The following is a 14,210-nucleotide window of genomic DNA, read 5'->3' on the forward strand; positions in this document are numbered from 1 at the left end:
ATTTTACCACTTAACATTCTTTCCTTCCCATTTAATTTCGGCTTTCACTTGGATGTCATCTTGTTGAAAATCCATCACAGAAAACTATGTGGAAAAAAAAAAAAAAAAAAAAAAGATAATGTTGCTAAGTGCCCCTGATGTTCCGAAATGAGCAGAAGCACAATATTTTTTTCTAAATCACCCCAGGGTTTTTCCTAATAATTCAGCCTCTTCCTACTGGAAATTAATATATGAAAATGGTCAATATGCAAATTCAAATATCACACTAGATACTTGCCTTCTGTAAGTGCTATATGCATAAATTTGAAACAATACAATATTGTAAGGTTCTTGATTATAATAATGCCTTGGTGTGCATATGTGCATGCATAATTATGCTCATTTAATTTAATCATGAAAATATTATAGTATCATTTGGTTTTCTCCTCTAAAAGTTCTCTCACTTTTTTCAATTAATTAATTCCACTTTGCCCCTTCCATAAGTCAGCTGATGTTCCATAATGGTTTTTGAGCTACAAGAAATACGGTGACATTCTTACGGTTTAAGAACAAAAGAAGAGGCATATGGGAAGGTGATGTCCTCTTGTCCTACATCCTCGTCATGGAAAATGCTAGGCTTTTCAGTAGAACCTTGTCCTAGAAATACCTGTACTTTATGATCATTTCTCCCTGCAAGTTTCCCGTGCCCCTGAGAATTTGCCCCGGGGCAGTCACCTGATTGCAACAGCAGCCCTGGAAGCCAGCTCATGTGACCCACACATTCCACATGCTCAAGTGGAGTGGAGCTTTTGGGACCTTGCAGAATTACTGGAATCACATGGAATATATTCAGGTGAGAACGAAGGTAGAGGACATTTAACTCAACCATGCACTGAAACAGACAATGCCACAATAAGAATAAAATGGGTCCTTTTGAGTGAAAGGGTAGAAACATGACACAAAGATCACTGTGTATTTTCCTTGCCCTATCAAGAAAATCCTGCTGTCTTTCTCACAGAAAAACTAGGTTCCTTTTCTTCAACATGTTAACAGAAAACCCATGAAAAGAAAGAGGCTGCTTCATGCCCATCAATAGAATCCATATAGCATCTTTTCCCCCAGGGGATTAATTCAGCTTTTGATTAAATCTTTCTGAGATTTAAATCATGATGTTACAAACCTCTGAGGAACTCCACTATGAGTTGTGACCTTCTTTATTACTCTCTGCTGTTTAATAAAGTCAGAAGATTGATTTATAATGGTGTCTAATGCGTTGGAAAACAAGAAATAGCAACGAGAATTGCAAAATATAAGATTAATATAAAGTTAAATATTGTAAAAAGTATGCTTTGGTTAAAATATTCCACAATTAATACTGAGTTATGTGTAGCTACTAACACTAGTGTCAAATGAGTATAATAATGTTGTTCGGGCTGTAAATTATGTCCGATGATTAGCTAAGTAATGCTACAATGAAAACGCGACCCTGTAAAAGAGCTTGGAAGCAGTATCATATTGTACACTTCAGACAGACTTAGTCTGGAGGATTTTTGAACTGACACAAAGTCCTTTTAAATAAACTATTCATATCCAGGGTTCATTTATTTTTTTGCCAGCCTAATTTTGGTTTCAATCATTATTTTTGCCGTTAGTATCAAGGATGAAAGTGATGTGATGTTTGAGGAACATCAGATGGATCCTTTATCGCTAATCAGGATGTCCCTGTACCAGACCAGCAGCTACTACTGTTGCTTCTTAAACCTACTGCTTCTCTCTTTAACCTCAAAAGGTTTTTAAGGCTAAAAAAAATTAAATGTTTAAAAAAAAAAAGACTCACATTATTCTGATATCCTGGCTAGTTCCAGCCAGAAGATTGAAAAAATTCTATACAATTGAAGGGTCAGAGGAGACAAGTCCATATCTGAGGCTTGTCCACTGAATCTCAGAGTGCTTAGTACCATAGTTTTAGTTGAATGCGTTATTTGGGTAAGACGATGGCAAGTTTTTATTTTCTATTTTGATAAAGTAAGTGGCAAGTCTTAAACTGATCTAAAGTAGAAACAGAACCATGGGAAGTGCTTCTTGTGTTACTTAGCAGATTTTAATGTACGATGGATAGCTCGATCACATTTCCAATAATGAAAAGCATGATTTTTCTCTAGGAGATGGGACATGGGACAGGTCAGAGACTGGGCTATATTTAGCCACCTTTACCCAATGCTATGCTTCTTCTGTTGGGGCTTGCAGTACAAATTGCTGGAAGTGGGGATGGCCTTCCGACATCTGGAGACACCAGAGTGCTAACAAGGCATTCTCTGTCCTGTCTGGGATCAGGACCACCGATCACCCATGTGGCACAGCAGACCTCCTGACAGCAAGTCCGGCCCACAGCGATCAGCTTGTCCCATATTTAACCTGATGACTTCCACGTGATGGGGGCTGCATCCCATGACAAGTCTTCAAAAAATATTCATTCCATCTCCAGTAGACCCGCTTCCTATGCTGACTGTGTAGCGGGGTTACTCACTGGAGTCCATGGCCCGCACACTTTCCAGGGCTAAGTAGGAAAATAGAGCCCATCCACATCACCTCTCATTATAAAGCTCACCCCTTCTGCCTTTGCCGGGCACAAGGAGACCAGGTAAAATAGAGCAATCCGTCCGTGAGTAAGGAAAAGCAGGGAGAAGGGGAGGGGACCCAGAAGGCGGAGAGCCTAGTAACGAGCGGCTAACGTGGACGGATCTGAGAAGCACGCCAGGCATCTGGGTACGATAAAGAAGAAAAGCAGAAATAGATTTGAAACATTCGTTTCCCTTTATTAGCTCAGTGAGGCTGATGTGTACTGCACATTTTAAAAAAAAAATCACAGGAATTTTCATACAATGAATAAAACCACAACAATACATGTAGAATTGGCAGGTGGAAAGAAAAAAAAAAAGCCCGACAAGGGCTCAACTAATCGCTCACTTTCCCTCTTCAGCATAGTTCAACCAACAGTATTACACTTTCACCTACAAATCTTAAAGAAGCTCCACCAAATCAGCAGTTCACATTATTGAAAATGTCTGTCACATAGGTACAAATTTAGAATCATCACATTATATTACATGGCTATTCTAGGTCATCTATAGATCAGGTCTTAGACTACAGTGATTGAAGTTCTCGTTACAGCCATCAAAAAAGGACACATAATCATTACCTACTGTAAGCTCACATCTAAAGGCATGAAAAGGTTTCCTTTTTTCAACGGACCCAACCATCACACCCCAATAGTGCAAAGTTCCCTCTCTGCTGCTTTGAACGTTGACAGCCCAGCCGCTGCGCTCTCGGAGTCGTTTAGCAAGAATGGATTGTGTTGCACTGGAAGAATTATTCTGCTACATCTCTTTAAAAAAAAATCCCACATTTCTAAAGCACCAGTTCGGTTACCAAAATTGTAGATGTGGTACTTACCACAGCATGAAGGCAATGGCTCGCGGTCATCTTAAAACCCTAGAGGTCTATGCTGAAATTTGCCTCCGGTGATGATGGGGTACATGTGTTCATATGAAATAGTCTCTCCAAAAGAAATTAAAAATAAAAATAAAAGGAATACAGTTTACATTTTGATGGGCTACCCACAGTGTCTGCTTAAGATACAAAAGCTCTATTTGGATGGTATAGTGATTCTCTCTTTGCACTAATTTTAGATGCAATTTGAAGTTTGTGGAAGAAAAAAAGAAAACAACAACATCTTTATGGTAACAATATTTGTCAGGCCAGAGGGGGAATAAATTACTTCTCACCATGAAATCTGTAGTTGCTGCCTTTTGATAAGTAAGAAAAGAAACCAAGGATTTTTTCGCATGTCAACAATCCAGGGCACAAAGGAGAATATACTTAAAATTGATCACAAAAATTTAAAGGCAAAGTAGAGAACGCATCTGGTCCTTGAACACATAATATGATTTACTAAATATTGATTTCTTAAAAATAATTTATTGCTCTTAATAGTCTTTTTTATTGTTATTATTCTACAACAGAGGATACTCAAAGTTCAGAAAGAAAGACTGTAAACTTTAGTTTGGCGTTCACACAGAGTTAAAATACCTGCATTTCACCTACAGGAGAACGAGAATTAGGCGGATTAAAGATGTGTTACCGTTGTAACGCAGAACCTGTGAACAAGGTTATTTCATAGTATTTTTATTGCTTTCTATCTACTTAGAAATAAGAAGCCAGAAAATCAAGCAAGCATCTGACAGGACAGACAGTGGATTCATTCAGAACACAATATGCTGGTGATAAATGCATGCAGCTATCAAAATTAGCTGCATTGGCCTGGGGGGTGAAATCCATTTTATAAGACCATGTTGGGCGAGAGAAAGGAAAAGAACGATTAAGAAGTAGGCATATCATGTCTTTCAGAAAAGTCGTGTCAGCCAACCCGCGATCGAATCTCAACTTAGGAACTTGAATAACACACTCCAGACTCTACTGACTTCCATTCCAGGGGCTCCACACTCAGATGAAATCCTGATGCTCAAAAGGGAAGTTTTTCGGAAGTTTTTTATTGAATTTCAGCAGAAGCAATGTCATCAAGAACAACATCATGGTCACATCGAGGCCATGCTAGTGCAAGCAGAAACATTGCTTCTGCAAAAGCTGAATTTCCCAAATAAAACACTGAAACTCCACCCTGACAACTGCCATGCATCCTAGGTAGAAAATTTCCACTGGCTTTATTATTTTCATCATCTCATAATTTATAATAAATAGGCTATCTGCAACTGATAAATATGTCTCTTTAGTAAACAAAGGAATGAGATATCAGTATTTATACAGGATGCATAACTGTAAAAAATACAGATAAATACCGTCATCATACTCTGCCAAGGGAAAGAGATACTGGCTTCAAAGATAGTTCTTCAGACACACAGGAATTATTGTAAAAATCATACTGTAATTATTACCTCAGCATTTTGTATCAAATTAAAATCACAAAAAATTAAAACAACAGCATTTTAAAAAGATTTTTGACCTCTAGTTTCAAAACTACTGTTGATAGAGAAAATAAAAACATTTCTTAATGGTTACCCATTGAGACTTTACATAAAATCATGATATCGTCTAGAAAAATTTTAGATGAGAAAATTTCATTCCCCTAACAAATCCAGTGTATAAAACCTCAAAGAAAAACAAGCAACAAGAAAATGTGGAAAAATATCACGGAAGTGGTTAATACCTTTGGGAGGGGGGCTAGGATATTTCTTGACAAGATGCTTAGATCAAAGCTCACCTAAGAACGGATGGATATGCATAAAGCATCATTTGTTGCTGCACTCAACGGACACACACACTGTCTTTTTTTTTTTGTACAATCAAATATATATAAGCAGTAAGTTCAGCTTCTAAATAGGTTAGTGTACAATAATTGTTTCACCTCATAATTACATTTGAATATTCTTGATTAAGAAAAATTTAGCAGTTTTGAAAAGAAGGCTGCATTTACAGTGCATAGCTGTAACAAAAAAGAAGAACATTGTTGTAGAGTATGTACACAACATAAAAATACTCCATTTAACATCTGTAAATACTTAACTACATCGGAGAATGTAGCAATTATCCTATCTGAACACATCCCGGAGAGTTCTACCCAACTCTCGTTCGCAATGTTACACCACGCCCCCTCCTCAGAAAGAACCACTGGCCAAGTTGCACGCTTGACTGTGGACAAGGCTTTTGAAATTTGCAGTGGAAGATCAACATTTTTGGACATTTACATGGGTGTCAGGATAAAGGACGAAGGACAGAAACTTCAAAATGTTAGGAAAGTTTAGCATTCCAGTGCCCGCAGTATCCTCTCCCACCCAGATTCCATGGCAAAAGGACAAAAGGAAAAATAAAAGAGAGAGAGAGAAAGAGAGAGAGAAAGAGAGAGAGAAAGGATATTAGTTCTACGGAACCTGTGGTTTCTTCGGGATTGTCATATAATCATTACGTTATGAGAGAACGCTTGCTTCAAGTTGATTTTGTACTTTCTTAAAAAAACAAGAGTACGGAGGCTGATGCCCAGACACCAGCGGCTGTCATTTTAGGGTGGTTTGTGGTTGGTTGGTTAGTTTTCTTTCCGTTTTGAATTTATTCATTTTTTTTCCTTTTGAATAGAATATGAACATTTTGAAGTTCTAGGTTTTACGTGTGTCTTCTTGGAACTGCTGCCATTTGAAGTGGTTTGCCCTGGCACACTCTGGTCAGGAGCCCCCAGTCCCCACCTTTAAATATATACTTCCCTCAAACCAGGCACGCATGCGCGCGCGCACACACACGCACACACACACACACGCACACACACACGCCCGCGCACGCACACACACACACCATCACTGAGAGACTCCAGGGAACGCAAAGCTGACACCCATGAATAAACATGTGCTTACTGGATATCCATTCTGTCTCTTGCCTCTTCAGCAGCTGTGTTCATGTAAACCATTGTTGTTGTTCTTGTTGTATTGTTGTTGTTCTGTTTTGTTTTTGTAGAGTGTAAAGTAGGAGAAATTCCTAAGTATTTCTTGCAATAGTCTGTTAGGGAAGGACGCACTGTCCCGTGAGGTATTCACCGTCCCTCTGTCATCCTCAGCCAGGGAACATGTTACCTACGCAAGCTTCTCTGAGCTTCTTTCAGTAAACTATCAAAATCCAGAGAGTCATACTTGCTCTTGGTGGAAGCAGGGTCAAAGTCATCTGAGTTTGAATCTGAAAGAAACGCACAGTAGGTTAGATGCACTCTTTGCTGATGGTCATTAACTCAACAATTACTCCGTTCAACATGATCCAATTTGAGAGCAACTTATCCAAACAGTATACTTTAAAAAGTATGCCCTACATAGGTGGGACACAAAAAGGAGACTCATGGACATAGATAAAAGTGCAGTGGTTACCAGGGGGAGGGGAAGGGAGAAGAAGGAGGGGGTGGGGCAAGGGTTAGAGAGAAACAAAATATAGGGTGACAGAGGATGATTTGACTGTGGGTGATGGGTATACAGCATAATCAAATGTCCAAATGATGTGGAAATGTTTTCTCTAAATCTGTGTACTCTGACTGACCAATGTTACCCTGTTAAATTTGTCTAAATTAACTAATTAAATAATTAAAAATAAAAATAAATAAAAAGTATGCTCAACTTTATATTTCTATATACTGTATATGTATATGTATGTGTGTGTGTGTGTGTGTGTGTGTGTGTGTATATATATATATATATATATATATATATATATATATATATATATATATATATATTAGGGCTACCGGAAAGTTCTGTCCATTTTTGGAATAAAACAAAATACAAATTCTTCTGACTTAATTCATGTGGCACCCATCTTGAATATTTCCACACCAATCCTATCTTCCGAATATGGTCCGAAATGGTTTGCTGAGCTGAATTAAGTCTTTCTGCGATCTCCGATGTTGTCAGAAAAGGATCTTGCTCCAACATGGTCTTAACAACATCGTCATTGATCAAAGATGGTCGTTCAGAACATGGCTTATCAGAAAGGTCGAAATCACCTGTTTCAAATTTTTCAAACCATCTTCTGCATGTCCAATCAGAAACTGTACCTTCACCAACACTTTCAATAAATTTCTGCATGCTTCTGTAGCATTTCTTCCTTGTTGAAATTCGTATAAAATACAGTGGTGTAAATGAACCTTATCAGTAGCCATGGGTACACTATCGCTTCACACATAAGACTAACTTGTTGTGATAGAAATGGACAGAACTTTCCGTAGACCTAATATATATATATATATATATATATATATATATATATATATGTGCATAGAGTAAGGAGTGGTGAGCATTTAAAACACTGATCTATTGACTCATTTTAGACTTAAACACTCCTGTATGGCAATCAGAACAGACTAATCTTTCTATTCAATAGCAACTTATCTAATTGATAGACTTTAAAAATAAGGCTCCACAACTTTCATGGCATGTTAAATAACTTACTGAAAGTTCCTCAATGACTTAGAAGGAGAAACAAGAGTAGGAGCTGGAACTAATTTTCCTACTTAATGGGACTGATTTCACTGAGCTCAAGTCCAGTTGAGTGGGAGAGAGCAAATCAGACCTTCACATACTCCCCACCCAGCAGGAGAAATATATGGTCCAGTCATCTACTCCATGCCTTCAGGTACCCCAGCAACAGTGACACAAACTCCCCCAAACTAGAAGATCTGGGGAAATGTTTCATGTCAGGAGAGGGTAGATTCAATCTCTTTACTAATTAATAGGTGATCGAAAATACGCAGGTGTAAATAAAGACAGGGTCTTACTGGGATCATTAAACTAGCCCAAGTCACTTCCATTCCCAGTCCCACATGCTACTTTTATAAGCCTTCAACAAAATCGATGGGTTTCAGCAATGTTGATGTAAAGTGAACATCTGTTAACTCTTTCTGACTTTCTCCATTGACATCTCTAAAAACAGTCAGATGGTTTTGCCGGCCTTACAAGTGAGAAAGAATACCTTGGAAATAGAACAGAAAATGTCTTGTAAAGACATTCTTTTGAATGCTCTTAATTTGAGGGAAAATCAATCCTTTCCAGAAAACATTAATAACCTACGAAAATATGAACATTTCCACGTTTTCCCCAGACTAAGTTCCGAAAATGAAACGCTCAAAATGGCGGAGCAGTGTGAGGCTCGATCACGCGGAGGCATCATCACCGGCCTCACGAGACGTTTGGCTGAAAAGGTTGTGGTCCCTCACGCTTTGCAGCGCCAGATTCTTTTACCGCTTGCTACAATCAACGTGAACCATCTTAGCTTCCAAAACAAAGAAATTCCTGCACTTCTTGTTATCTTTCATTCTCACCATGCCTTGTCTTTACTGAATTTTTGTCAAACAAGTTTTTCCAGGTTAAAAAAATAAAAAATAAATAAATAACAACTATATAGTCAACCCAGGACATAAAAGCGAGGACAAAAGCGGCTGATCTTTCCTCGCTAATATCTGAAATGGCTAATTCTTAAATTCAAATGGTTCCCGCCCTTCCCTTCCTAGCCTAATGAATAGTTCCTCTGTATTGCTAAAACCTCACCAGCAGCTGTTGTTCAAATTGGTATCTTTTTTTGCAGAAAAAAACAGCAAAAAAAGTCCTGCTCATGGCTAGCCATTAGCCTAAAATCAGAGTCCCACCTGCATGGTAGAGCAGAGGAAGGGGTCTCCTGATGACGAGAGACCACGTGACATTTAAAGTCAGCCTACGCCCGTCAGGAAAACACCTACGTCTCTTTTCTTGGAGGAAAGTTTGAAAATAATCAAAATGTCTTAACCTTTGGATTTTTCTGCATGAAACTCAGGATTTCTGTATTTCTTTGTTTTTATTAGCAAATGCTAAAAATACTTTGAAACCGTGGCTCTCAAGAGTTTCTTCACGGTGAAATATGAAGGTTGATATGGACACATATACCCACTTAGATGAGTAGACTACATCACCCAGAAGGCACCCCCAATCTTTTCTGCGGCAGGCAGATAGAATGTGGTTCCAGGTACTTCCTGAGGCGATAAGGTCTATTCTACCCCTTTATTCTACACCAAAGGAAGGGTGCTGCAAACAAGTAAAATGTAATAAAAAGTTTGATAGAAATTACTCAAAAGCCATTCTAATTATTTTAAAAAATACATTGTTATAAATAATGACATTGCATAAATACAAACAAATACATTTCAACTGTATCCCTGGTACCTAGAAAACTGTTGGCACAAAGTAGTTACTAAAATGAATAATTGTTAAAGGTAGATATTAATCTTGACCACCAACATATTACTAAAACGACAGTCGAAAATATTTGGATCAGGATCTGGAAATGATTTACCAATAAACAGCAAATGTTCATGAAGAGTCATGTATATATTTAAGATGCTCATAATGGATTACATTTCTTTGAGTCAATATAAATTTATGATGACTATTTTACTTCATTTTTTCTTATACACTTAAGTTCTACCTCACAACAAACTCGTGATAGAAAATTATTGTTATTTGTACTGGCCCATTCTTCTGTTCTGGTCAGATAGTCCTAATTTAATTTTTATCATTTCTCTTTAATATTTTTCATTGAGATTGTTCAGAAAGATTCATTTTTTTAAAAAAAATAAGACACTAAATAGAAAGAAACACAGATTAGAGTCATAGACACCAGACTTAAATGCTGGCTTCACAGTAGTAACCTTGATTGTCACTTTAAATTCTGAGTCTCATTTATAAACCTACCTCATAAATCATAGCTGGAATCATATGTTTTACACTAATAATATTGTAGTGGCCATTAAGTGCCTCAATAGTATTGAAATAGGATATGCGGACTCACCTAATTTGGTGGAACAACAACAAAAAGAAACAAACAAAGGTGGTTAAATCTATCTAAAATGATCGGGCCCTGGCCGGTTGGCTCAGTGGTAGAGCTTCAGCGGCATGTGGAAGTCCTGGGTTTGATTCTGGCCAGGACACACAAGAGAAGCACCCATCTGCTTCTCTACCCTTCCCCCTCTCCTTTCTTCCTATCTCTTTCTTCCCCTCCTGCAGCCAAAGCTCTATTTGAGCAAAGTTGGCCCTGGTCCTGAGGATGGCTCCATGGCCTCCATCTCAGGTGCTAGAATGGCTCCAACTGCAGCGAAGCAACGCCCCAGATGGACAGAGCATCGCCCCCTAGTGGGCATTCTGGGTGGATCCTGGTGGAGCACATGCAGGAGTCTGTCTGTCTGCCTCCCCCCTGCTTCTCACTTTGGAAAAATACAAAATAAATAAAATAAAATAAATAAAATGATCTGTCATTTTACTCTTGGTAAATGTATCTGTATCACATCATTTCTACTTTACACACACACACACACACACACACACACACACACCTCACGATCCCTCTAATAGGCCAGTAGATGCTTCTGTTCCCTGTATTCAGTGGCCGCGCCCTGGTGCAGGGAACTGGCGCTCTTCAGGAGACAAAGACAAGGCACATATGAATGCTGTTCAGTTCCAAAGCTGGACTCTGATGCTGATTCTTTCGTTTTAAAAGAACTTGAAACTTCCAACTTCTCATGACCATATCATTTTAAATGATAATCATAGCCACTGTTTACTAAGCAACTACTTTATGCCAGACCCTGTTCACAGCTTCACAAACATTAATTTAATCTTCACAACAGCTCAATAAGTTATTTTACCAGTGAAGAACCAGAAGCAGAGGGAGTTTAATTGTTTGCTTAAGGTCAGAAGCTACGTCAGGTTTCAAACCCAAGTCTGCAGGATTCCAAAAGTCTGCAGGCTCTTCAACTGCACCATGCCTATGCTCAGATCCACTACACTTCATGCAATTGTCAGGCTTGAGGGAATTGGGAAAACCCATGCTACTACAATGCACTTCAAACACATTTTTCAGAAAATACAGAGCTAGCTTAGCAACGGCAAAGTTTCATTGCTGCTGGCAAGGCGGGAGATAACGAGAGGGGAAAGCGTTCTTCTCAGAAATATTTCAGGGAGGCTCCAGTTCAATTTGGAAACACCATTCAATCCTCCCTCTCCCAGTGATGAATCGTGATCTAAAGGGCCCCTCTAGGTAGCTTATTTTAAACTCTCGATGCTTTGAGAGACTAGAAACACCCTGGCCTTCATCACTGAACAAAATAAGTCAAATCAACTCAAGACTTCAATCTGTCTTGACTGTTTTTATCAGCCAACATTTGAACAAATGACTTGCCACCATTTATATTTTCGTCCCTAGGCCTCTATCTCTCCAGCAGTCAGCTACCTCGCCCCTGCTTCGTACTATCTATTTAGGGTTTGAAGTGAATTATAGCATATTCCCCCTGAACAATGCACACTACCTATATCAATTACTCTGGGAAGACATCACTTTGGTGGAAGGGAGAAAAAAAAAAATCCCCTGTATTTGGTATTCATTTCTTTCTTTATACCAAGCCAAAGCAAGTGCAGAGAGAAATATAATAATGCTTAGGAATAAATTTATATATTAATTTTATGATTCGTAGTATAATTGATTTAAAACAGTTATGTCATATGAACGAGACATTTGCCACTTTCTTTTCTTCATCAAAGAATGTAAAGTCTTATGATACACATATTATGTAGACAGGGAATCACAGCAAAGGAAAAAAGATTAAATTGCAAAAGAAATTAAGATGTCCATTGTGACATTATTTATAATGTTAAAAGGTTGAAAATTGAATAAATATTTAGTTATAATGGAATGATAAAATATAATGGCATTGTTCATTGAACAGTATTCTGTGTAGCTATTAAAATGTGTTGAATCATTTTTAATCCTGTGAGTACAGTGGAAAATGAACTTATATAATGTTAATTAAAATAAATAAAATTTAAGTTTATATTTATATGTAAAATATGACCTTGACTATAAGAAGTTAGATATTCTGAGACAAAATACTGGCATGTAAATTATACACGAAATAATAGTGGTTTTCTCTAGGTGAGAGGCTAATAAGTGATTTTCTTGTTTTTCTTAATTTTTAAAATATTTTCTAAAGTTTACCTGTATAACTTTTATACCAAGAAAAAAATATCAATACTTATCATATGTTTCAGTTTCCTTATCTGTAAAATGTGGATGACAATAATAATATCCATCCTCTGTGATTGTTCTGGTAATTAAATGAGAAAATGCTTTCAAAGTCCTTGGCACAGTGTCTAGCATATAGAAATACTAAAAAAAAAAAAATCACATTTTCTCTTTTTTGTTTTAAAAACTGTATAGTGTGATTTAGCATATAAAACATTATTTTATCCTCTCAAGGTGTAATTTATAGAAAAATGTTAACATTTCTAGGCTTTGTGATAGAATAAGGACAAAAGAACAAGACTTTTTGCATATTCTGTTCCATGAAACAATGACGGCAATGCTATGGTTTAGACAAAAGGATTCAGGGTTGGGGACAGAAAGCAATGGCAGATTACACATATATACAAAAACACATACAACATAAACACATGCAGACATACACTATACCCCACACATACACACAACGCATTAACACACAAAGTTTGACATACTCCCCTTACACACACACACACACACACACACACACACACACACCAGTGCTGAATTTCAGCATCTGGGCAGACAGAATTTACTTCTTCCCGTTGTTGCCAAAACTTACGCCCCTTGCCTTTGAAACTGTCTCGTGCATTATAAAATAAACAAGAAGATAAAATTTGCATTCAAATATTCCCTCTACTTAAATAATGGTCCGACCCAATGTGCCTTCAGTTTACATTTACTTCCATTTTGAGCTCTACATTATGGATTCCTCATCCCATGTACAATAAAATCCATACCTAGGTCTGCATAGTTAGACTTGAAAAATTGCTTGCGTCCACAAAAGTACAGCTCGAAGTCAGTTTCATTCGACCTGCGCAAAGTGTATCCATTTTCAAGAGCAGCAAAAGCATCACAGGTATAACGGTAGGTAATGAAACCATAGCTGTCTCTGCAATGAACAAAGAGCAGAAGTTCAAAGCTCCTGAGGAAGCATTAGCATAGATGGCTGTAACCCTTTCTACCTTGGCAGACTTCGCTGGTACCAACGTCTAAACCACTGCATCCATTTATCAGGGTGATTGTCCTGTCAAGCTGCTAAATACTTATTTCTGGGACAGGAAATCCCAACTAGAAAGATTAATAAATAGGGATGAAAGAAAATAAATAAGGTTCTGAACTCAACATGTCATCTGTCAAAGCATCCCCCTCCTAGTAATCTTATGGCCATAATTTTTTACATATGTCAGCTTCTAAACAAGAAATAATCTTGAAGATTCTCACCCATCATCCCGCAGATTTACTGTGCACTCCTCAATTTCACCAAAAACTTCAAAGCGGTCCCTCAGCTCTGTCCGTGTTGTGTCAGGTCTGATTTTGCCAACATAAATCACACGGCGTTCTTCCTGGGGGGCGGGGGAGGGGGAGTAAAGAGAGACTTGCTACTTCTGGAGACAGAGAAGAAGTTGAAGCTCTAGAAACATTCACAAGGTACGAGCATGCATAAGAGAACCCACGGAGCACGCCAGGGAAAGCAAAACACACTAAAACTGAATTAAAGGCTTCGTATGCTTGAACTGAGTTCTAATTTGCATTTCATCAATACCACGCTCTTCCTTTACATACCCCTCCTATAGCCCCTCATTCACTTCTACTCTTCCTGTCCT

The 14,210-nt window shown here is 38.0% G+C and overlaps 1 protein-coding gene across 1 annotated transcript in view; it reads right to left on the reverse strand.

Moving 5' to 3' along the window:
* Positions 1–2,770: 2,770 nt before the first annotated feature.
* Positions 2,771–14,210, reverse strand: part of PPARGC1A (PPARG coactivator 1 alpha) — a 101,061-nt gene continuing 89,621 nt past the window's right edge. The window contains exons 11-13 of the mRNA XM_066384116.1: positions 13,828–13,949; positions 13,344–13,495; positions 2,771–6,714 (exon numbers count right to left, since the gene is read on the reverse strand). Of these exons, the coding sequence (XP_066240213.1) occupies positions 6,611–6,714; positions 13,344–13,495; positions 13,828–13,949 (378 nt within the window). The 3' untranslated portion in view covers positions 2,771–6,610. The remainder of the gene's footprint in view (positions 6,715–13,343; positions 13,496–13,827; positions 13,950–14,210) is intronic.

Source organism: Saccopteryx leptura, chromosome 5, assembly GCF_036850995.1.
Source record: "Saccopteryx leptura isolate mSacLep1 chromosome 5, mSacLep1_pri_phased_curated, whole genome shotgun sequence".
NCBI classification, from domain to species: domain Eukaryota; kingdom Metazoa; phylum Chordata; class Mammalia; order Chiroptera; family Emballonuridae; genus Saccopteryx; species Saccopteryx leptura.